Source organism: Catharus ustulatus, chromosome 5, assembly GCF_009819885.2.
Source record: "Catharus ustulatus isolate bCatUst1 chromosome 5, bCatUst1.pri.v2, whole genome shotgun sequence".
Lineage (NCBI taxonomy): Eukaryota > Metazoa > Chordata > Aves > Passeriformes > Turdidae > Catharus > Catharus ustulatus.
This window is the reverse complement of record NC_046225.1, coordinates 73,040,556-73,063,469: the sequence shown is the minus strand read 5'-3', so window position 1 is coordinate 73,063,469 and position 22,914 is coordinate 73,040,556. Positions and strand designations below refer to the sequence as shown.

The window sequence follows — 22,914 nt, the reverse complement described above, 5'->3', positions numbered from 1 at the left end:
GGGCAGGGGGGCAGAATCCTCTTCCCTGCTGCCCATGCTGGGGGATCCATGGGGGTTCTGGGCCAGGGCAGGTGCAGTTCTCATCCTCCAGCACCTGTGTCCTTCTCCCCAGGGCTGCTCTCCATCCATTCTCCACTCAGCCCTGTGTTTGTGCCTGGGCTTGTCTCATTCTGGGGCAGGACCCTGCACTTGGCCTTGCTGCACTTCCTGATGTTCCCTCTCTCAGCCCATGGATCCCTGGTGTGAAGTGTCCTGCATTTGACATTTCTGAGATGCTTCCTACCAAAGCTCTTTTGTCTGTAGTGATCATTTCACACCAATATTTTTATCTGCCGTGATTTAAAAATGTTACTGGAAAGACACAATCACGTATTTTCTATATGACTTTTTTTTAAGTGCTCACAGGAGTCACTGCAATTTGTAGCTAGTTTAATTACTTATTAGGCATATATAACTGCCAATCAATAATTTAGATACTTTTGGCTCACAAGCTTTTGAAAGGAGCTTGGTTTACGAAGAGTGAACAAATATACCATTCCATCTGTTAGCCAAACCACCTGGCACAAAACCATCTGAGGCGTAATTATGTAGTTGGCAAGAATTAAAAAAAAAAAAAAGTGATTTCTAGAGTTTTCATCCCAATTGATGCTTTACTTCGTAGTGATGGAAACCTGACTAATGCAGCAAGGACCAGTTCTTTCTTGGTTTGTTTTTTTTTTCACACCAGTGAATAAAATATCTTGTGTTCACCTTGCAAAAAATGCCTTACATGACAAATACAGGAACCAGGAGACAGGCGTGAAATGATCCTGAGCCTAATCACAGGAAGGGAATGGGAGCTGGCCTGTTCTGCAAGCACCTGAAAAGAGTCTTGTAGGAGGCGCATCATTGTCCTTTTAATCTCTGTAGGAAGAGACTTGGGACAATTTGGGAAATGATTTTTCCTTCTTGGTGACATTGCAATGTTTTTTCTGAGCTCAGGGTTTTACAAGATTGCTACATCTGCAAATCTGTTTTCCTATTCTTTCAGTGACAAAATTCCCTCTTTAATCCTCTGGAAGCAGAGGATACACAAAGAAGAAACTTAAGAAATTATATTTGCCATGTACAGAAACTTTATCTTTTTAACTCCTAGAAAGGGAAAACAAACTCATCCAAGCTTAGCTCTAGGTTAGATAAAACTCTTGAAGTAAGGACAAATAGGAACACTATTTAAAAAGAAAAAATAAATTGCTCCAACGTTTGGTTGCAAGCAATCTTGATGTGTCCAGGTGAACATCATTTGTGCTGAAAAGCTGCAGCTGGGGCAGGGCTGGTTTAGTGCTGTGAGTGGTTTGTCAGGCACCCCAGGGGGCTGAAGCAGGTGGTTAGCAGCACATTTAGAGTTTGGTCTGCCTGGTTTTTTCACTAAAAGCAGCAAGAATTTCAAACAGAACCCAGATCTTGCTTGGAGATTTTGTTCTTTGCTGATGTACAGAGCACATTGTCACTTCTGACACGTTTTTGTCACTTTGAATTCTGCAGAAAGGTAAAAAAAATTGGTTGAAAATGCAAATAATTGAAATTGTTGAAGAGGGGTCTCATTTGAGAATATGAAAAGCCGTCTCAGAATAGTTTGCTTTCTTAAGGTTTTCTTCCTTGTGGTAAATCATTGACATGCCAGGTTTCAGTGTCTGGGGAGAGGGCATAGCTTTAATTCTTAGAGCAGTTAAAGTAATTCAGTTATTGTTCAGTTTAATTAAATAGCTTTTAAGATTTCATTTTATAGAAAGGAAAAATGATCTGTCATTGAAACTGTGATTGAATATTTCCTGGGGTGTTTTTTGTTTGCATTGTTTTTTAGTTTTTGGGTTTTTTTAATAGTGGCAGATACATGGTGAAGCCTTTGAGACAACTTTAATACTAAAAATTGCTTCTGGTACTCCCTAAAATGTGGTGTCTAGAATGAAAAAATGATATTGTTAATTAATAAGTGACAAATTAGTCTGGAACCTGTCACTTGATATTACCCCAGTAATGAGATATAGGGAAAATCACAGGTTACACTTGGCTGGCATTCTGAAGAAGCCCCTTTTTTCAATGTCTAGAAACACATGACCCTATAAAAAATTAGGGTTTGCCTTTTGTGAGCTGTAAGGAGAAATATAGGAAATTAAAAAAAAAATTGGCAGAGTAAGATGGAGAATTTGTATGGATGAAAATACGAATTTCTTGTGTAAAACTAAGTTTATTATTGCATAACTCAATGGGTAAAAAATCCCCAGCCAGTGAGAGGTGCTCAGCCAAATACCCCAAATCTCTCACTTCTAATCCTTTCTGTAAGGATCAGAAATAAGTGCAGGATTCTCTGTAAGTACTGATGGGAACATAGATGGATTTCTGTCCCTAGGGAACAGAGATTGAGTTTTTTTTAGGATTCCCCGGAAACTTTTCCTGATACTTGTGCCCATCCCCACAGTGCTCGAGTGCCTTTTGTTATTTTTTAAATTGTCTGTGCAGTTCCTTACATTCTCATTTTTGAATCTCTCATGACAGAGGGCATAATATGAAAAAAAGAGTTGTCTGGAATGGCAGCAGTAAGAAATGGACTGTCAAGCTTGCCCTGATTGCAGCCAGTAATTAATTAATTTGGTAACGGAAGAGCAAATTGCTTGCATCATTATATACAAATCTTTTGAATAATCTGTTGTCTGACTATTTTTAACAAGCTCACATTATTAAGACACACTGACTATGGGTTAGTTCCTTAACTTTGAGATGTGAGAAGTCAAAATGTGTCTTGTTTGTGATTTTATTCTTCAGTTTCAGTTGAACAAATTCATTATTCAAATTAAAATAAGGGTGCTCTGAATTCCATCTGAGCCACCATAGGATACAACAAGGCACCATCTTAGATAATCAACAGGTAACTTCAGAATAATTTATAGAAGGGCAGCAACCCTGCTTTAATTATTAAAACACATACAAGAGTGCATAGTGTCTTACAAGCCTTAATTAAAAATACATTTTTAGGCAATTTCTTAGCAAATCACCTGTAGAAAGGATTAATATTTCTCCCTATCAATACATAAATTTACCTTCTGCATCTTAAAAAATCACTGGTAAGAGTAGCATGTGAAGCAGGGATTGAGAAAATGGTCTGTTATATTGAATTATTCAGAAAAAAATCATAAAAATGGAGATTTTTCCAGTTTTGGTGCATGTCCTACAGAAGACAGAGGAAGGAGTAAGCACCCAAGAACAAGCTGTGTGTGTTCAGAACAGGGGGATGGGAAGGGATCCCCCAGCCTCAGTTTGCCCAAGTGTGCAGGTTGGTTGGAAACACAGAAATTCAGTGACTGATCCATCAGTAAGAAGTTATAAAAAAAAAAACATTTTTATTGCATGATATGCCTGTCCCAGATGCTGTTCCTAAACAAGTATCTTTTTTAATATAAAAAGTTTTAGGGATGCATGTACAAAATCAGTTCCATGTTCCCATTTCTCTACAACTGTTCCTTGTTTTTAATGCCTATTTTTTGCATCGGTGATGTCTTGTACAGCGAGTTCCAAATGTTATTTTTTAATTTTATCATTGTTCCTGATGCCAGAGTGTGAGTGGCCCCTGTCACACTCTGTAAACTCTTCTTGCAGGCAGGTAGGGAAAAAAAATCCATCTGCACAACAGCTTGTGCACTGAGTAATGACAAGAAACAACACAGGAGTGCAGCAGGCAGTTTAATGAGGAAGAGCAAATAATAATGTAGGGTGAAGCAGCATAAAATTGAACGGGGAATAAAAAACGACGGGTGTGAGTGCTTGTTTTAAAGTCGCTGCCCAGTGGTTTGAGTGGTTTGTGCAGCAGCCAGTGGGTCTGGCCACTAGAGGGGGGGTGGATCCACGTTTTGCTCTCCTGCTGCACTTGTAGGTCCGGGTTTTTCACCTCCCTCCTCGCAAACCTTCCCAAATCATTCATCCTTTTACCTGGCAGGAGTTTATCCTTATCTAGCACTTAGATCCTTTTCTAACTTGGCCTTAACAGAATTTTCTAGCTGAAGCCATAGGAGTGATTTATATCACACCATTTAATTTCTTGAGAGCTGTTCCATTTGAGATGTTATTCCACTTTTCTTTTTTTCCTCTTTTTTTCCCCTCTCTGCACGCTGGGCAGAGGTTTTAATGCAATACCCTGCAAGACAGTTATCCAATTGTTGTCTATAACTTACATCATCCAGACATGGATGAACAGTTTCCTTTATATCTTGTCTTTTGCTTTGTATTTGACAATTCAGATTTTCATCCATCAAAGCTTATATAAGCTTCAGCCTTTGGAAGTCCCTTTGCACATCCACACGGTTTTCATTATTTTGCACAATATAAATAATCTGTCATTTGAAAAATGCCATCTATTTCCTGATCATAGCTGAGATGATTCAGCAGTCCCTGCCCTGGGACCACACTGTGCTCCATTTTTTCCCTGTATGAATAAAAGGCTGCTGTATTTTTGAGTTCCTACCTAGTTTTCTATGACAATGGAGCTTGTCTTATTTATGGGAAACTGAATATCTTGTCAAAAGCTCTTCAAAAGTCCAAATGTGATCTGTTGTTTCAAATTCCCTAGTGCTTTATAGAGCCCTTCATTTCCCAGTTGCCAGTACCTACAAACAATAGATCTGACACAGATTTTAGCTTGTTTGTTTCAAGTTTGATTTTCCAGGACTTACTCACCAAGTCCTCATTAAGAGTTTTCATTAATAGCCATAACTTGACTCCTGTGCTAATGAAAAATGACAGATTGGGGCTGGAGTACCCTCATGGTGGGAAAAGAGAGCCACAGGGGGGAAAAACAGTTCTCAACTATTCTTATTAAGAAAGATACTCAGGGTAACTTCATAAAACTACTTAGGGAACTTTTTTGGAAGTTCTTCATTTTGCCAGCTAGAATAACCTAATGTAATTTCCAGAGTTGCTAGAATCAGAGAATAGACACAAACCAATATTAGAAGGTTTGCTTCAGTCTAGAAGTGCCACCCATTCAGAAAACAACTTTTGGCTTAGCATATTCCCCATGAAGCAAAAACACAATCTCCATGGGTTCAGTTCTGTGTTAAAAATGTAACAAAAAGCCAATCATAGCAAAGCCAAGATGGACAGAGGAATAAGCCCAGGGTTCAGCTCCCTGGGACTTTGTGGATTTTTGCAAGTTTATATAGACTCATTTTGTCACCAAAAATCATCACAGAGCTTTGTTATCTCCTGGTGAGGATCAGCTGTGTTGGTCATCATCTAAATCTCTTTCTGATTTATCTGTTGTGGGCACTGTCCCTTTTACAATTTCTCCCTCTATGTTTTAGCAGTGATTTCCTCTATCCCATGTAATCCTCCTTTTTTTTTTTCAGGGGGTGCTCTGTGCCCTCCACTTTCCTCAAGCACTGCCCCAATGCAGTGATTTTGTTTTGTGGGTTTTCCCCAGAGGGAGAATGGCAGCTGCATTCCTCTGCTTGTTCACTGTCTCCATGATTTTTTCATCTTTCAGGCCAGAGGATGCACATCCAATTTATTAGACTACAGCAATTACATAATAAATTCATGGCATCCAGTTGTTATTTGGGAATTTGATCTGACAGGAGCAGCGGGTTCTGGGCTGTTTGGAAAGGGAGTTCCAGTGCAAGGGGAAGGTTTGTGAAGGTGGAGTTCTCTGGTAAAGAATCACAAAATGTCCAATATGGGGTGACATTTACATGGAATTAAGGTAAACATTTGACATCCAGTGGCCTCTTTAGCAGGGTTGCAAACCTTTGAGCAGCAACCACAAATTTCTGTTTGCTGCAGAAAAAGTAGAAAAAAAATTGCATTGGGAAATAATGTGGCTCAGAGAAGTAAATTTTCTGTCAAGATAAGTTTTATTATGGAACTAGAAAAAAAAAAAGGTGGGGAAAAAAATCCCTAGATGGTTTATCTCATTATTATTAACATTCTTTAATATTTACCAGGCTCTCTAAGCAAGCCAGGCTGTCAGGGAGGCACTGGACCACAAAGACAGATCCAGGTTTACTCCTGGGAGCTCACTTTACCTCTCATCCTGCAAAGAGGGTTGATAGCAGACGTGTTTCAAAGGCTGACAGTTGTAAAAAGACTGAAAACCTCAGGAACTCAATAGCTGTGGACTGTTCTTGCAGCTTATTTTGGGATTTTTTCAGGGCTCTCCTCTTCCTCCTCCCCCTCCTGTTTTTTGATTCACCCTGCCTGCGAGGCTCTGGGAATGAAAAATGTGAGAATGGGTAAGAGGGGTTAAAAATTAGAAGGAAAAAATATATTTTGAAAGGTATTCAGAAACCTGTTTTCAGTTTGAGTGCCCCAGCTCTCAGGATATTTGCTCATACCTGACTGTAACCACTAGGGTACAGAGGTGTGCTACTGCAGGAAGATCTGCTATACATATGCTGCATTTTTTTCATTGGATCAGCCCTTAAATCAATGTGATGTGTCCATGCATATTCTTTTTAAATTCTTAGATTTTACCAAAAAATACAACTTTTAACCCTCTCTGGTGTCGTGCTCTGTTTTGCTCTTAGGAGAAAGGCACATCAGCAAAAATGGCCACATTAAAGTTGGTAATAAATGAATAACTGGGCTTAGTGTTTAATCGTGTCAGAGAAATCTGCTGTGCTAAAAGTGATAATTCAGTGATGAAGTAGATTGTTCTACTTACCTATTGCCTTTGAAATCTTGGATTTAGTCTTTGTTAGCTCAGAAATGGAAGGGAATTGGTCATGTTCCCATAGCACCCGTGCTGAAAGACATCTTCCTGGCAGTAGTTAGTGTGTCTGGTGAGGATGTGAAGAACATGAGAGCAAGGAAATGATTTCAAATAAAAGTGCCTTAGCAGAATAGTAGGTGCTGTTTGCCAAGGACAGATGCATGTAGTATTAATCCTTTAGCCACTGCCACCTATCTCTGGTTTTTACCAGCCATGTGCATATTTGGGGTTTTAGGAAGAGGAGAGATGGAGGAAAAGGTGAAAAGCTGATGTTTATTTTCAACTGAATTTATTCCCTTGTGATGCAAATCTGGGACTTGGAGCTCAAGCTCTTTTCAGTGCAGCCTCTTCCCTTTGACTGTCTCCCCCAGCTATCACCCCAGCAAAGGCCAGTAAGAACAGTAATTGCTTTAAAGCCTCAAGAATTGTGCCTGAATGCCAACAAGTGGCATGATCTTTATAAAAAAAAACCAAAAAAAACCACCCCAAAAAACACCACCACACCAAAAAACCAATTGCCCTGCTCTCACAGAAATACAGATTTCATTGCAAATATGTTCACTTTAGAGCAGACAGGGTGCAATAAAATTACAGTGCTCTGCAGCATTCATCTCAGCTCTTCACAGCCACCCACCCAATTACAAGCTGTGTCTTGCCAGCAGAAGACTGTTGCTTGGTTTCTGAATTATTTTTATAGCTTTGCTTTCCTCCCCATAACTTCAGAGGTAGGCTGTGCTTACTCCTTTCCTTTCACCAGGTTTTTTCTGCTGTTTAAAAAAAAATAAATAAAAAAAATTGGCTGGTATGGAAAGTCTTTCGCATGGCTCTAAATGTGATTTCTTTTTTTGATGTAGAATATGCTCTGAATAGTTGTTTCTAATATCTTAATAGCTCTGGTTTATGTCAGTAATTACATGAAAGGTTAATCTTTAAATCACCAGCATTTCCTAAATTCCTAATCAACATCATGCTTGGAAAGGAACCTGCATAAATGCTCAATTTGTTAATATTAGACTGGGCTGAGCAGGTCAAGGAAAAGTATAACCTTGGTGCCTAATGGTAAATTGAACACAGCAAAAAATATCTCAGATCTGTTTGTCATTAAAGCTGGCTATGAGTGTAGATAAAATTAGCAGGAGAATCCGCAGTAGCTCAAGATCACCCATCCCTCTAGATGAGGGTTTATTTAAAAAAAAAAAAAAAAAAAAAAAAAAAAATTGGGGAGAAAAGTCCGATTTTCTAGCAAGTCTATGGTGAGCTGGCAGGGTGATGGATGAGGGGCACGTTGTGCTGCCAGGGAAGGGATGTGGCAGAGGAAATGACGGGGCTGCAGGCACGTGTGTTTGGGGAAGCGTGTCCGACTGCACCCTGCTGGGAAAGGCAGGGGGGCACAGAGAGATGCTGGGCATCTTCCTCAAATCCCTGCTGCTGCCCTTGCCACAGCCCCAGCGTGGGAGGGGGAGGCACAGAGAAATCATTTCCCATGTGTGCACAGTGCCCCCCTTGCCTTCTCACCAGCTCTCATCTTCCCTTTCATCCCATCCCTTCACCCCTTCCTTTTCTCTGTGTGCTGAATGGAGCTATTTAGTGTTGTACCCTCCTTTGCAGAAGCTGTTTCATCCCTGCTTGCACAGTTTTTAAAACTGCTTTCTCCACCCACCCTCAGTCTTGGTTTTTCATCTGTGCTACTTTTTTAGGTTAACCATCTTTACAAAAGGAAAAGGCAGAGGAATCCAGTAACACCCTGATTTGGTTGCTGTTACTCCAGTCTTTCCTCTTATCTTTTGTCTCCTCTTAATTTCATTATTATCACTGCTATTATTATTATGATAGCACTAGAAATGAGCTTCCTCATTAAACACTCCCTTTTTGCCATTCTGAATACCACTGTAGAAGCTGGAGGGGGGAGGAAGGGGGACTCAGAGAGTCCTTTTGCTGTTAATGCAGAATGAGACTCACACAAGGAACAAATGTAGTCCATCTCAAAAGCAAATGAGGGTTGTTGGGTTTTTTTTTTCTTTTTTATCAGAGCTGAAGAAAATGATCAAATAGACTTGTTTCAACTACCTCTCAATGCCTTAGCCATGAAAATATACAGAATATATTAAAGCATACAAAAATATCCTTAGGGATGGTTCATGGTCTTTCTGAGGCACAGGTGTGCAGGGGGATGTGTCAGCCTGGTATCAGCCTGTGTCATCCTTGCTGTGACCACAAGGAATGGGTCATCCCTTGGGCTCACCCCCTGCAGCACCCAGACATGGCAAAGGAGGGAATTGGCAGCTTTAACAGAATTTCTTTGTATTTTATATTTTCAGACCAGAAACAGAATGTGGTACATTAGCATTGATTCTGTGGTTTCATACCATTTTCTTTTTAAACTAGTACAGAAAGGAAGGAAAAAAGAGGCAGAAAGGAAAATAAATCATCCCTTATATACATTCAAAGCATACACAGCAACAGTTCCTTCAGCACTGGGTGCACTGAGAGTGGGTATAGATGTTAGCAGCAAGAGAATGCATATTAGAGATCTGTAACACTGGTACTGTTAACCAGCTTCAGGAAAGGTAGTGCTTTTGCTTGCCTTCCACCCTGTCTTGAGTGCAAAAAGACAGTTAAATATAAAAAAATAATGTTAATTGCTTAATTATAAAAGGGAGATTAGTGCTATTAAGAGGAACATCAAAATGGAAATATTTTAAATATTTCCCTTCCTTTGATATTCCCCAAGCATTTAATGGACAAAACACTGTTCACAACTCACCCCACAAGCATCTTGTTTTTACTTTTTTTCTTCCTTTTGATTTTACAGCCATTTAATAGGCCAGAATGAGGGCATCAAAAGAGAGTGAATAACTTATCTCTGGGCAGTTGTTGAACATGAAATTTGGAAGAAAGAATTAGGGAAAATTTGTCCCTGCAGTTGCTCTAAATGTAGTACAAATATAATAACTCTCATATACACCAATGCAAGTAGCCTGGAGCAGGATGAATAACTGGATTTGCAATAGCTGGATTGAAATGACATACAGGCTCTTTTATTTCTTTATTACCCACATATATTTCATGTAAAGTTTCAGCCTGGATGTGGGCACCCTGTGGAGTGCCTTCATGCCATGTAACAGCAGTGACACCCTCTTTTCTCCAATAAATATTCAGAAGGTGTCAAGATCTCCAGAAATGCTCTGGGGATCACCAGGAGGTTGTCTCTAGAAGGGATTACCCTTAGAAAAGATTTCTGCATGAGGATTTTGAAATACATCCTTTAATAAGTGCTGTGCTCTCCATGGAGGGATCCATCCATCATCCTGCTCAGGGTGCCAAGTCATTGGTGGGCATCACCTCTCTCCAGGAGATGTGGCAAACAGGCAAACCCCAAATCAGCTCTCACTCAAGAAGTCACTGCACCTTCCAAGAAAAACTGTTCAGTTTACTCGGGCTGTCAGTGCGAGATGCAGAGGTGAATAAATTCCAAAGGCAGAATTGCTCACGTCTTTGCAAACGTAGCTGGAGGTTGCTAACACCAGTAAACAGCAGGGATAACTCCAGAGGGGTGCAAGCACTCGTGTGTTTCAAATACAACCTACAAAAATGCTAAAAATACACCAAAATACAACCACGGGATGATTGTTTGTTGGTATCAGGCTTGTCTCAGGTTCACAGGGGTAAAACCATGACTGCACCAACACATTTCCTGATAACAGCAGAGGGTCATTATCAAAATAAAGCCAGTTCATATTTCATTTTACCATATGCAGACAGTATTTTAACAACCTTGGTTGATTTTGGAAGCTTCCTGGCAAGTGGCTGTAAGCAAGTGCTGCCTAGGGGCTTGGGGAGCACATAGCCCAATCCAAAGTTAGAGAACCAATTCTTCACAGCTAAATTCCCTATTGATTTCAGAGAAGGTTTAATGGGGAAAATGAATATAGCTGGGCCCTCAGCATGGCATAAAGTACTTTTGCTTCAACCATGGTCAGAGGCCAAAGAGAAGAGGGGCTCTGTACCTTTCCTCTGCCCCTCCTGTTAGGTTTGTACATGGACACTCAACCCCTCAGGTCACTTGGGAGTTTCAGGATGGATCAGGCCCTTGTGGGCTTGAGGCACAGAGAGAGAAATGTGCATTTGTTTAAAGAGAGAAAAGCCTGGGTTTAACAGTGCTTGCTTGTTTGGAAGCTGTGGGTGAATTTGCAGTGGCTTTAGGAAAAAAAAAGGAGTTGATTTTCATTAAATTTTCTGTGAAACTGTCCTCTCCCAGAACATGATCTCATTGCTTTCACAGATGACATTATAGTCTCAATGAGTAAAAATTTTGATTAAGAGGCTGTTTTCATTTTTCATAATACACAGTATGAGATGTACCAAATAGAGCAAAATAAGTTCTGACTCCTTAAAAATAGTTTAAGTCAGAAAAAAAATATAAAATTCACCCTTGACATTTAAGATTAATGGCTAAAACCTGATATGCAAGAAAACAAATGATTTCTTCTGTGCCTGCTTTCTGCTTTGTAAGCCTGCTGTACCCTTGTAAGAGTAGCTAGCACTTTAATGCAATGAAAAAGGAAAAAAAAATCCTGTGTTACATTAAAATGCATGTAAGATTTTGGAATTGCTCCTCTCTTGGAGGTAACCTGAGGATAGAGAAACATGTACAAAGCATAGAAATGTCACCCAGTTCATTATCCATAACATTTTATTCGCATGTAATGCTGTAGGAAGAAAATTTCAAGATGCTCTGCCTGACGTTCTAAAAGTCCCTCATCGTCAATTACTGTGAGAGGAGCTGCTGAAAAGATCAATCGGTTGCTTGTTCACATTCTGGAATGAAAAATCCAAAATACAAGGAAAGGAAGCCTTTATTTAAGGGCAGTCAGATAAAACAGCTGTGGGATTCTACATCATGAAATCACTGCTTATATCCATCAATGCCATTTTTCAGTCCTTAGTAAGGAGGGTACATCTGCCTCCAGCCTCTGCAGAGGTTTTGGGGTTGTTAGTGAAGGCTGGTGCTGAAAGGCAGGGACACGAGCTGGGCTTTGCCAGCACTTTGCTACAGGACCCAGAAGGGTGCACTGAAAACTCTCTGTCCTACCCTGACAGTGGTTTTGCTCTTGAGTTTCACCACTGAGACCCAAATAATTGCTTTTTCTCTTCTCTGTTCACCATGGCACCACAGGGCACAAAACAAGGGGATTTTTGCTCTTGGCATAGCTCAAAACAAGCATAAAAGTGGGAAATGCAATTAAAAGCCCTTAAATTTAGTACTCTTTAAAAATATATAGATATATATTAAGGAAAATTCTGATGAGCACATTTTGGCAGTGTTTCACTTGTTTGGGTTTTGTTGGTTTGTTTGAGTCTTTGCAATCTGATTGGTTTTGATACAAAATATTTTAGGGGTTATATTGCAGCTTTTATGGGTCTTACAGTAACCAACAAGTGAGCTGTACTTAAAAATCCTCAGAAATTCTGTCCTAGGGACATGGTGAAAACTTCAGCCTTTCTGAGGTGCTCTGGCTCCTTGTTGTACTGACATCCAGTTACAGGTAGCACATTAACAAAAATAGAATTCCAGTGTCATGCTTCATATCTTCAGCAACATGATGTATGTGAATGTGTGCTAATTACAATGGGAAGCCACCTGGGTAATTTTAAGCTTTCTATTTTACGTGGCTCCTTTGCTCCTCACTTTTTCAACACTCAGCATGAAGAGAGAGAGGTTAAACTGTTGCATTTTGTATACAGGGAACCATTCATGTAATATACACCAGTCTGTAAAAACTGTAAATGCTATTTTTTTTTTTTATTTTAAACAGTTTTCTTAGTTTACAAAAGATCAATAATTGGTACCTTTTTTTTTACACTCTCAGATTCCTGAATATTGACAGATCTTCAAAGGGAGTATTAGCATATGAAACCTTAAGATTGGCTGTCCTGAAGGTTTTTAAGACACGATAAAGCTAAAATATCAAGTCTCTCGGACAGCCCCTCTTAAACAATTTGGGCAGGGGTGCACGTCAGAAATCACCAACAAAGCCCAGCACCCCCCCCCACCCCGTGCCACTGTCTGCCTGCACGCTGTTATTTGGTTGCACACTGTTTAAATCCCAAAGGAAAATCACACCTCGCATTCCCTCGCTGGCTGCTGGTGACAGGAGCAAGATCCGTACTCATTAATGATCACCAGGGCTCCCTCAATGTGGTTGGGTTTGTAATCAACATAATACTCCTGGGCTGACATGGCAGCCATTTGGTGCATGGTCTGTTTTTGCTTCTGCTTCCTGCGCTGTGTGACAAAGCACTGTCTTAGTTGCCTTAAGCCGGCTGGGAAGCACTTCCAGGAGACGTACAACACCAAAACCACGATGAGGAAGGAAAAAATCAGTGCCATGGTGCCCGTCACCACCTTGTGAATCTGCACGGCGTTCTCGGAGTTCTCGCCGGGCATGGTGATGGTGACGGCGTACGTGGTCCGGTCCTCGTCGCCGTCGGGCGCGTCGTAGGTGGCGGTGGCCGAGCCATAGCCCAGCGTCTGCTCGCTGTTGTTGGTCACCGGGGAGAAGGTGTTGACGCTGGTGGGGTCGGCGTCGTCCTCGCACAAGTGAAAGGCGTACACAGCATCCAAAACATCCTCTCCCTGGGCGTACTCGGGGGTGGCACAGAGCAGGTTGCTGTCGTAGCGACCCTGGAAGTTGCTGAGCCAGGAGGCCAGGGCGCAGACGTTCCGGCTGCAATCCCAGGCGTTGGCGGAGAGGCTGATGCTCGTGAGGGACTTCCAGGAGTCCAGGACTCGGGAGTCGATGTAGGTCAGCCGGTTGGAGTCCAGCTGCAGGGATTTGAGATGAGGTACACTTTCGAAAACGTGAGGTTCGATGTATTCGATTTCGTTGCCGGAGAGATCCATCTTTTCGAGTTGCCATATCCAGTCCAAAGTGTTTACTACGATGGTAACTTTATTCCTTCGCAAGCAGAGGGAGTGCAGGGAGATGAGCCTGGGAAAATGGGCTAAATTCACTTTCACCAAGTCATTGTGCTCGAGGTGCAGCTCAGTGAGTTTGAACAAGCCAGCAAAAGAGTTTCGAGCCAGGCTCTTTAACTGATTGTATCCTATGTCTAGAAACTTCAGGCTGCGACAGTCCTGAAAAATTCTCACTGGCACGAACTTGATGGCGTTCGACCGCATGTGCAAAGTTGTCAGTTTCCTCAGCCCGTGGAACAGGTCGGGCTCCAAGGACTGTAGGTTATTGTATGATAAATCCACACTGCGCAAGTTTGGCATGGGGCGGAAAGTGGTGTTGGGCAGTTGGGTTATTTTGTTGGAACTCAGGGTGAGCTCTTTAACTCGCCGCAATTTTTGAAAGGCATTCCCCTCCACTGAGCAAATGTGATTGTGATCCAGATAGAGCCACGTGAGCTGCATTAACCCTGTGAACTGTCCATCATGCAGCTCTGAAAGGCTGTTGTACCGCAGAGACAAGCCCATCATGCCCGACAGGTTGCGAGGCATCTCTGTGAGATTCAGTGATTCACAGTACAAAAGCCTGCCCTCACACCGACAGAGCTGTGGACACCCACTATTCACAGCTGGAAGCATTTTAGAAAAGATACCCAGCGTACACAATATCAACCCCGGGGGCTTCCTCAGCAGCCAGTTTAAACAGAGACCAATAAGAAGGAAATCCATTAGCAAGAATATTTCCAAATATGCTTGAGAATGTCCATTGAATCTTTTCAAATTCTACATCATATTTTATTAAAGGGAGAGAGAAAAAAAAAAAAAAAAAAGGCAAACCAACGAAACAAAGCCCGAAAACCAAAGCAAAACAGCAAACAGAACAAACACAGAGGCAAATATTTCACTTTACAGCATGCAGGAGCTGTGCAGCATTAAAGTTCATAGACATTCAAAGGTAAAATGATAGTGATTTTGTTCATCTTAAATGCTGCAGCAAAGGAAAAAAAAAAAAATCTTTCTTCATGAAAGAATTTAATTAAAAAGTGTCTTACCCACCCTTTTCCAGAGAGTGACAACCTCCATTCAGTTGCTTCCTTTGTGTTTGGACTAATTATATGCAGAGCTAAAAAAGACCCCTCTGTGCTACAAATTCAGTCCCTTTCAATGTTGTGCAAGGCTGGCAAGCTCACAATGTCTCACTTCGCTTCTGCTCAACGAGCGAAAGGCTTGTCCAGCTAGCTTTTGAGCTGCCTCCTAGGACCTGCAAGTTTCAGAACTATGTACATGAGCTTGATCTTCTCCTTCTCCCTCTGTCCTTTCCTCTGCAGTTAACACTGTGGCGTGAAAAAAACTCCAAACTCTTTACTAACGACTCCACAGGATTTGTCAATCTGTTTAATGTCCATCATTTGCAACGAGCATGGACCGGCACCACCTTTACTCCAGAGAGAGGTTACCATTCATTCACTGACCGGCTAAGGGTCGCTTTATTTCCCATTCTTTGTTCGCTTTGCTTGTTAGGTGATGCTTAGAGCAGAGAGAGACAGCAAGAATCCCTTCCCTTCAGCTGAGCAGTATGTTGCTAGAGCATGCAGAGGCACCCAGTGTTCACTGAGTGTCGTAAGCTGCTCATGATTGTACGCCTGCACTGTGCATCTCAGACATGGGCAGATTGAAAAGGGGTGGGCATAAAACCAACATCGGAGCGAACCAGGAAAGTAATATATGCTCTTTGATGAAATGGAAAATACTTTAAGCCTATCTCGCCATTTCTCAAACAGGCACGCACACACAGCCGCACAAATCATCAAAAGCGAGGCAGTGCTAAGTAGGAAGCTTGAGAATTAGGATTCTTTTTCTTTTTTTTTTTTTCTCGGATGCTTTTGTTTAAAGTCTGAATTTATAAGCTATTAGCCGGGAGAGGGAGAGACTCGATTACTTGGTTTGGGAAGGAATATGTAAACCAGTCTCTTTGGATTGCTTTTTCTCTCTAATTCCGATGATGAGATTTGCCTTTTGGTCTTTGGGTGGGGGATTGAGGGGTGTGGGGGGGGGGAAATGTGTTTTTCTTTTATTTTTTCTTCTGACATTGTCTAAATAGAGCATGATTTGAAATTCTGTGCATTCTTTCTCATAGAAATGCAGCCAGAGCTCTGCAAATAGGAGTGTCTCATTTCATATAAGCTTTAATTACATTTGGTCTTTTTCCATCCTGCATATTTTGTGTGTTCAGCACATGCCTTTCCTAAAGGCTTATTATTATTTTTTTACCTTTTTCTTTGCAGTGTATGCTGTGGCACACAGAACTCAAATTCTAGCAGCATAAAGATTACTGTGCTTTTTGAATAAGATCAATGCATAGGTTGCTGTGAGCGTGTCGGCAGCATGCAAAGAGGGGGTTTCAAACCCCATTAGTTAATAAGTTTTGCAGATTGTGCTGGATTTTGTTTTGTGTACCAAAAAAAAAAAAAAAAAGAAAAAAATCTTTGCTGGGTAATTTGCAGTCCTCATTCTCTATGGGAGAGGCATCGTCAATGAGCTCTGTAATTTTTACTGACTGAAGAATGTATGGTACTTCTGTCAGGAAAACGCTGGCCATCTTTTCCTATTATGAAATAGAGTCTCAAGCCCGTGTGCTGAGGAGAGCGATCGGAGCTGGCAGCTCCCAATTCTGCATCAATACCCAATGAAGAAGTTCCACACGGATTTAGGAGACAAGGATTGCAGAGGATCGTGCTGATTTTAATGGACATCGGATGCAAAATGCTGGAGGGACAGGGCAAAACTCTTGTGTTTGCTTTCTTTTCACAGCTGTGTTAATTTAAAAGAAAAACCTTGTTTTTGGAGGTGTCTGTTGCAGAGCTAAACATTGTGTTTGAGTGTGGCTGCTGTGAGTGTGTGCTGGGAGAGATCAAGGAATGCAGTAATTTGATGCAGTAAAAGTTGCTTTGCAGAAGTCCTGGCAAACTTAAATCTCTTGTGGATAAAAATAAAAATGTGTGAAGGAGATTCATTACTAATGGATTTGCCAGAAACAGTCTTAAATAAATTACAAATATAAACCTTTTAAATTGCAGTTTCAGAACCTGGGGATCAATGTGCTTTTATGCTCCCTGTTCAGTTTATTTACATTTTTCTGCTCTTCACAGTATTTCAGTGGTCTCAAAGCAAAAATGTGATGCTTTCATAGTATGTGGACCTCATCTGTGGTTTAGTATTTGGGCAGGAGAACTGAGGGTAGTTTTCTTCTCCCCAGATCATGCTGTTTTATTCAAAGCAGGCTGTTTATGCAAGTGTCCACCGGTTGCAGCACACCTTAATTCTGTTTCTCAGTACACAAAAGCAGGAAGGAAAGCAGTGACAGAACTGACAGAAAAAGCACTGAAGTAGGAGAGACTAAAAAAACCATTCAAGAATATATTTCAGATTGCCTTGATGAGTATTTTGGTGCAATTAGCAGGGGGAAAAAATTAAAGGATGACTTGAACTTAGCAGATAATGAAAAAGCTTCTAAGTAATGAGGTTTTGTCCCTTAAAAATCTGCAACCCTACAGGTTTTCCTGGGGGAAGCCTTAATGCCCTCTCCCATGTAAAAATTTGGGGGAAGTTCTGCAACAGTAGCCCTGAAAATTTCAATTACATCTGCAAGGAAAGCTACCATTTTCTGCAAATCAGATGATGATAAGGATCACTTAGTTACCATTTAAATGCTATGTATAAAGACTTCTTCTAGTAGAGATGAAGCTCCCTGATACATCACTGAAGAGCTGATTTTTTTTTTTTTTTTCACTGCTTCTCCTTGTTATCACCTGGGATACAGCTTGGATCCCAACCAATGTGCCTATTCTCACTCTGGCATATAATCCATTATCATTTGGTTTTCAAAGGCAGGAATTAGACCAGACAGTAGCAAACCTATATGACAGCAGCTGGAAGACTGACAACCAGAATTAGGGATCCAGAATTAATGGCCCTAAGTGCACTCAGAGCTCTGACACAGGGCTATTGAATAAGAAACTCTGCTCTTGTCCAAAATTTGGTTGTGAAAAAGAATCCAGGCAGACTTAAAATGAGAGATCTTTGAGGCTGTGATGGTGAGGCACAGCAGTGACCAAATTCAAGAACTGGGGCATCTGAAATATCTTTTGTAAATTGGTGTCCTACTGTATTTTTGCAATGTACCCTTTTTGCAATCAAACCAGAAATCCACTTTGAAGATGATTGTAATGCAAAGGGCTTAATTTCCACTGTCTGAGCTGTTATCACAGCCAAACTGTTAAGTTTACACATTTTCTGAAGTTTCAAAGCCTCTGGCAAGTCTCTATAAATTAGCAGATTTAAATTAGCTTTATTAAATGTGCTGTTATAAAACATTTTAAGAATGGCAAACTAAGTTTGTATGTGTTTAAAGGAGCATGATTAAATCAATGTAAAGTAGGTTAGAGAAGAACAACATGAATAAAGTTTTAGAGAGTTTAGGTGGGAAGTTCCTTCTTGTAGTTATGGCAAGGGAAATTCAGTGGCAGCAACAGTCAGAATTGTTCAAGGTAGAAAAGAAAAACACCTTTCAATGTGTTTGCTCTACACATTTTTAATATTGTGTTCAGATTAATCATAGAACCATCAAAATTGGGAAAGACCTATAAGATCATCCAGTCCAACCATTAAATGTCTCATATAATTTAACTGGCCTCAGGATCATTTAATTCTTGCTAATCCCTTGGATGTTTCTTTACTGTTTGTGCCTGGATATTTACCTTACCCTACTTTGCAATCCAGTACAGATGGGGTTGGGACAGAGTGCATGAGATCAGAATGTGGCTACTGATGTCTAACTCTTCATATACACATCTTTTAATAAATTCTTCACCAAAATACAAAAAGGCAAAGCAACCTATTAAATATTGAGTATACTTCTTCCTTTTGGCATTTTCTGAGTGGTTCCTATCAGAATAATAAGAAGTGTTGCTCGTAGTGATGATTTTAATTTCCTTTCATGAATGGAAGGACTCAAACCTTGATCTTTGTTAGTCTTTAATTTTCAAGTGTGCTGAACCATGGCATTTTGAATAAAGGAAACATTTAAAAACAGAAAAGAGGGGAAAAGACATGACCTAAGGTAAAGCAAACTGCATCTGTTATTTCTCTTACATTTCTTCCTTGGTCATCCTGAACATTTATTGGCTGTCCCTTCTGTATAAAATTTAGGATTTCAGCTGATAAGAAGTCTAGTTCAATGACGTGTCTCTTTTAGTAGATATAAAAATAAGAAGATTTTGACCAAAATAGTCTTGGTGGCTCCAGACGTCATTACATTCTTACAGTACCTGACAGACACATTGGATTTATGGCTACCTTTAAATCATAGATACTCTTATGTAAATAACCTTGTTGTTTTTTACAAGGTTGATAAACATTCTCGTTGCAGATATTCCATCCTCATCAGCCACACTCACCTGCAGGTGGTCATGCATTGCTCTAGAAAGTCATTGTCAGAAAAGACCCGTGTGCAGAATTGTCAGTGCAGTGCAGAAATGTCAGTTTTTTGGACAAAATATCCAGAGTATGATGAAATAACTCTGTCCTCCATTCATGACTGGTACATTACTTGAATGAGCTAAAAAATGGCTGACTCTCTTAAGTATCTATGAAAATACCATTGGATTTCTGAACATGATGGTGAAGCTCTTGACAGTGTTACTGGTTCTGAATGTCCAGGGGTAATGGGAAGAAGACCAGAAGTAAAAATATCCTTTTGTGATTAATCAACACATGAAGATCATGCAACATCCTGGCTAGGCAAAGGCTGGTGTGTTACTGTCATGTTACCAGGTTGGTGGAACTCCTGGTTTATAGGAAAAGTGAAAATTTAAACCTTGGGTTTCGATTAACCCTTGCTAATATATCTCTAAAAATGTCTTAGGAAGTCATGGAGGAAGCATGTGTAGAATGTAATCATTAACAAGTGTGAAGGTTTTAGCTGGTCATATTTGACTGGAAATCAATTTGTTCTACCTTCAGAAGGTCTAAGTGAGACCAGAAAAGTTTATCTCAAAACCTTCCCAAGCATTTTTGTAGGTAGCAGCAAATGAACTGTAATTAATTTCCAATTCTCCTAAAAGCAGAGAGGGCCATAGCTTATCTACACTCTTGAATACATCTACTGTTCCCTCTCCTCCTGTTGATAGTTCATCTGTGAGGGTTATTTTTTTTATAAACTCTGATGCTAAACAGTCTTATTTGTGCTTTGACCCTCATTTTGACTGACAGGTTCTTCCATGGGTGTTGCTTCTCCCATATGCTACACCTGGGGTTGGCTGGATGGTTGGTCGGTTGGATGGTTGGTTGTTGGTGTATTTACTCAGACTTGCCAAGAGGTTAGATGAAGTGCCAGAATAGCAGGATTGTTTAGGACTGTGGGAAAAAAAAATAAAAATCCCCCTGTACCCAAAGTGGTTATGGCCCTAAACCCATCATTTATCATTTTACCACTACTGTATGTGCTTTTCCAGAATAACTTGTGTTGCTTGGGAAGTTGTGAGGTTTCACCTGGGGATCCAGGTAGAGAAGTCATTGGTAGTACATTGGGATAACGTTCCTGGTGCAAAACCCTTCATTCTTTTCACCAATGGCATAACTTGAGGGGCAGTGAACAGTTACTAGATTTTCAAAGTGCAGGACATATGGAGAATTGAGAGGAATTTGTGGAATCAATTATTAGAAGCAAGGATGAACAAGTTAAAAGCTGTTCCTGGCAGTCTTCTGCAAAGTCTTTTTACAAGTGGATGAACTGCTCTTGGAAAATTTTTTTCCAGAACAGAAAATCTGTTCCAGTCTTAGACCAGTTCTTAATCCATTTCTTGTGCTTGTTTCTAAATGCATTTTAAAGCACAATCAGAAAAAAAAAACCAAAAACAAAACCAAAACAAACTTCATGCTGGCTTTTGTGGATACATTATTTTTAGAAATACAGGTTAGTTACGAAGTTGGTGTTAAATAAACTTTTATTGAGTCCTCTTCCATCACATCACATAGGATACCATTTAAACTGACTCCATGGAAAAACAGAATCGGAAAATTGGAGAATAACTTGGATTGGAAGGGACCTTAAACACCATCTCCTTCCATTCCCTGCTGTGGACACCTCTCACTATCGCAGGTTGCTCCAAGCTCCATCCAGCCTGACCCTGGACATTTCCAGGGATCCAGGGCCAGCCCCAGCTTCTCTGGGCACCCTGTGCCAGGGCTCCCCACCCTCACAGGGAACAATTTTTTATTTACCATAAACCTGCTCTTTTCCAGTTTGAACCCACTCCCCCTTGCCCTATCACTACATGCAAAGGGGCTGTTCTACAGAAAAACTCTACTTTGGGGAAAATGTTACTTGTAAATAATGTAATTTGGAATAAGACTCCTGGATTTGCTGAAGTAAAGGAAGACAGGATTTTTACGTTTTCACCCTCCTGCTCCAATGATATCCTTATTCTGAAGGGAAAATTCAGGATGAAATGCATTGAAATCCAGGTTGAGTGTGTGTTGCATCTTACAGGGAGATTAGAGGGCCTCTGGATCATTAGCTCATAGAATTAATAATGCAGAAACCAGGTTGAAGACTCATATTTCAGAGAGAAGTCATTGTGATTTTTGCAAGCCTAAAGACGATGGTTTGTTGACTACCTGCAATATTTATGGTTTCATTACGTTTTATTTGCAACTGATGTAATGTCTAAGAGAAATAATCATGGGTCAGGAGTCTCAGAAGGACATATTTAAAGGCATAACAAAAGATAGTCATGCCTTCTAAAAAAAAAGAGAGAATAACCTGACCTTCTTTTTTTAAACCAACTTAAAAATACTCAAGGCATTACTGAAGAGTTTATATGGTGGAGGAGGTTTGTGTGTGGTGTATGTATAATCTTAGAAACCCAGCTTTGCTCAACAGCTAATTTAATTTTGTGAGATCCAATGGAAGTCTTTGAAATATGCAATTCTTGAATATGACATTCCTGACTCTTGTTTGGTTTTGTTTCAATGTATTTTGAAGACTTTCCATGTCTTAGAAGGAATAAACATACAAAGTAATCAAAAGTTTGTTACTCCATTACTCTTAATAAACGTATAGAAGGGCATAGCAAATTCTGCTAACAAATCCAAAAATCCTGGGTTTTCCAAGGTTTTGGAAAGAATATGCCAACTACATTCTCAAAATCTGAACAGTAGCATGAATGTAAATTACCCTACCATTATATATGTTTTTAAAGGTGAAGAAGCAGATTTGAGGGGCAAACAGTGACAAAACTTTCAGGTTCACTTCAGCTGTGTTTCATAATCACATTCCCTCTCCTACTGCTGTGCTTTTGAATCTTTAATATTCCTGTAAAATGAAGAGCTTATTGTTTCCTAAGACTCAATTTATATTTTAAATGAGTGGAAAGATGCGTAATCGACTTGAAAAGGCAGGAAAATATCATCCTGTTTTTCAGGATACAGGACATTTTATAGATTGTTTTGAATTCTAGAGACCATTTTTAAAGAATGCTTGGCTTGGTTCTGCTCTTTTTTTTTGTAGTGCAAATTAATTATGATTTGACAAGAGTGTACTTGATTTTCTTCTTCAGATTTGGTGCAAAGCCAGGCTTTATTAGTTAGAGCCTCTAAATCAAAACCAAAGGTCAGTATCTGTAAAATGCTTGTGACTTGAGATATGTTGTATTTTTCCCCCATTATTCAGATATTTTTGTCCATGAAAAGGTGTTTATATGTGTTTAAGAGGATGCTGAGTGATGCACACATGGCTGTGGACAAATACCCACTCTTCATGATTGCATCAGTAATGTTCCATGCAGAAATCCTAAAAACTTGGGAAACCATTGGTGTGAAATCATGAATGATCCCCCTTCACACTTGGTGTGGTCTGTGAATGCTGGCTGGGGGTGTTGTGTGTTCCCATGGCAGGTAGGGGACAAAAGGAGATTCAGCAATGCACAACAGTGAGTGCCAGACCTGCTAAAAATCACTCCTGGAAGTGAACCCTCACTTTGCTTCTTTTAATTGTATCTCAGGTTTTTGCTTGTTTTGTGTCCTGTTTCTTCTTACATCTAGAGTTGTTGTTGTTTTTTGTTGGATTTTCAGTTTCCAGTTCTTAATTTCAGGGATTATCTCTTCCTATGTCCCTGCATAATCCCCATCATGGAGTATCTTTTGCTGTATCCTGAGCAGA

At 40.2% G+C, this 22,914-nt stretch overlaps 2 protein-coding genes across 2 annotated transcripts in view; one reads left to right on the top strand and one right to left on the bottom strand.

The window, feature by feature from the left end:
• Positions 1-22,914, top strand: part of CTNNA2 (catenin alpha 2) — a 406,333-nt gene that overhangs the window by 238,123 nt on the left and 145,296 nt on the right.
• On the bottom strand, positions 9,012-14,757 carry LRRTM1 (leucine rich repeat transmembrane neuronal 1). The gene has a single exon (XM_033060737.2). It carries the CDS (start codon positions 14,421-14,423, stop codon positions 12,858-12,860), a length of 1,566 nt encoding a protein of 521 aa, XP_032916628.1. The 5' UTR covers positions 14,424-14,757; the 3' UTR covers positions 9,012-12,857.

Excerpts from the sequence above, each read along its gene's own strand:
- LRRTM1 (XM_033060737.2), bottom strand. The coding sequence starts at position 14,423 with ATGGATTTCCTTCTTATTGGTCTCTGTTTAAACTGGCTGCTGAGGAAG.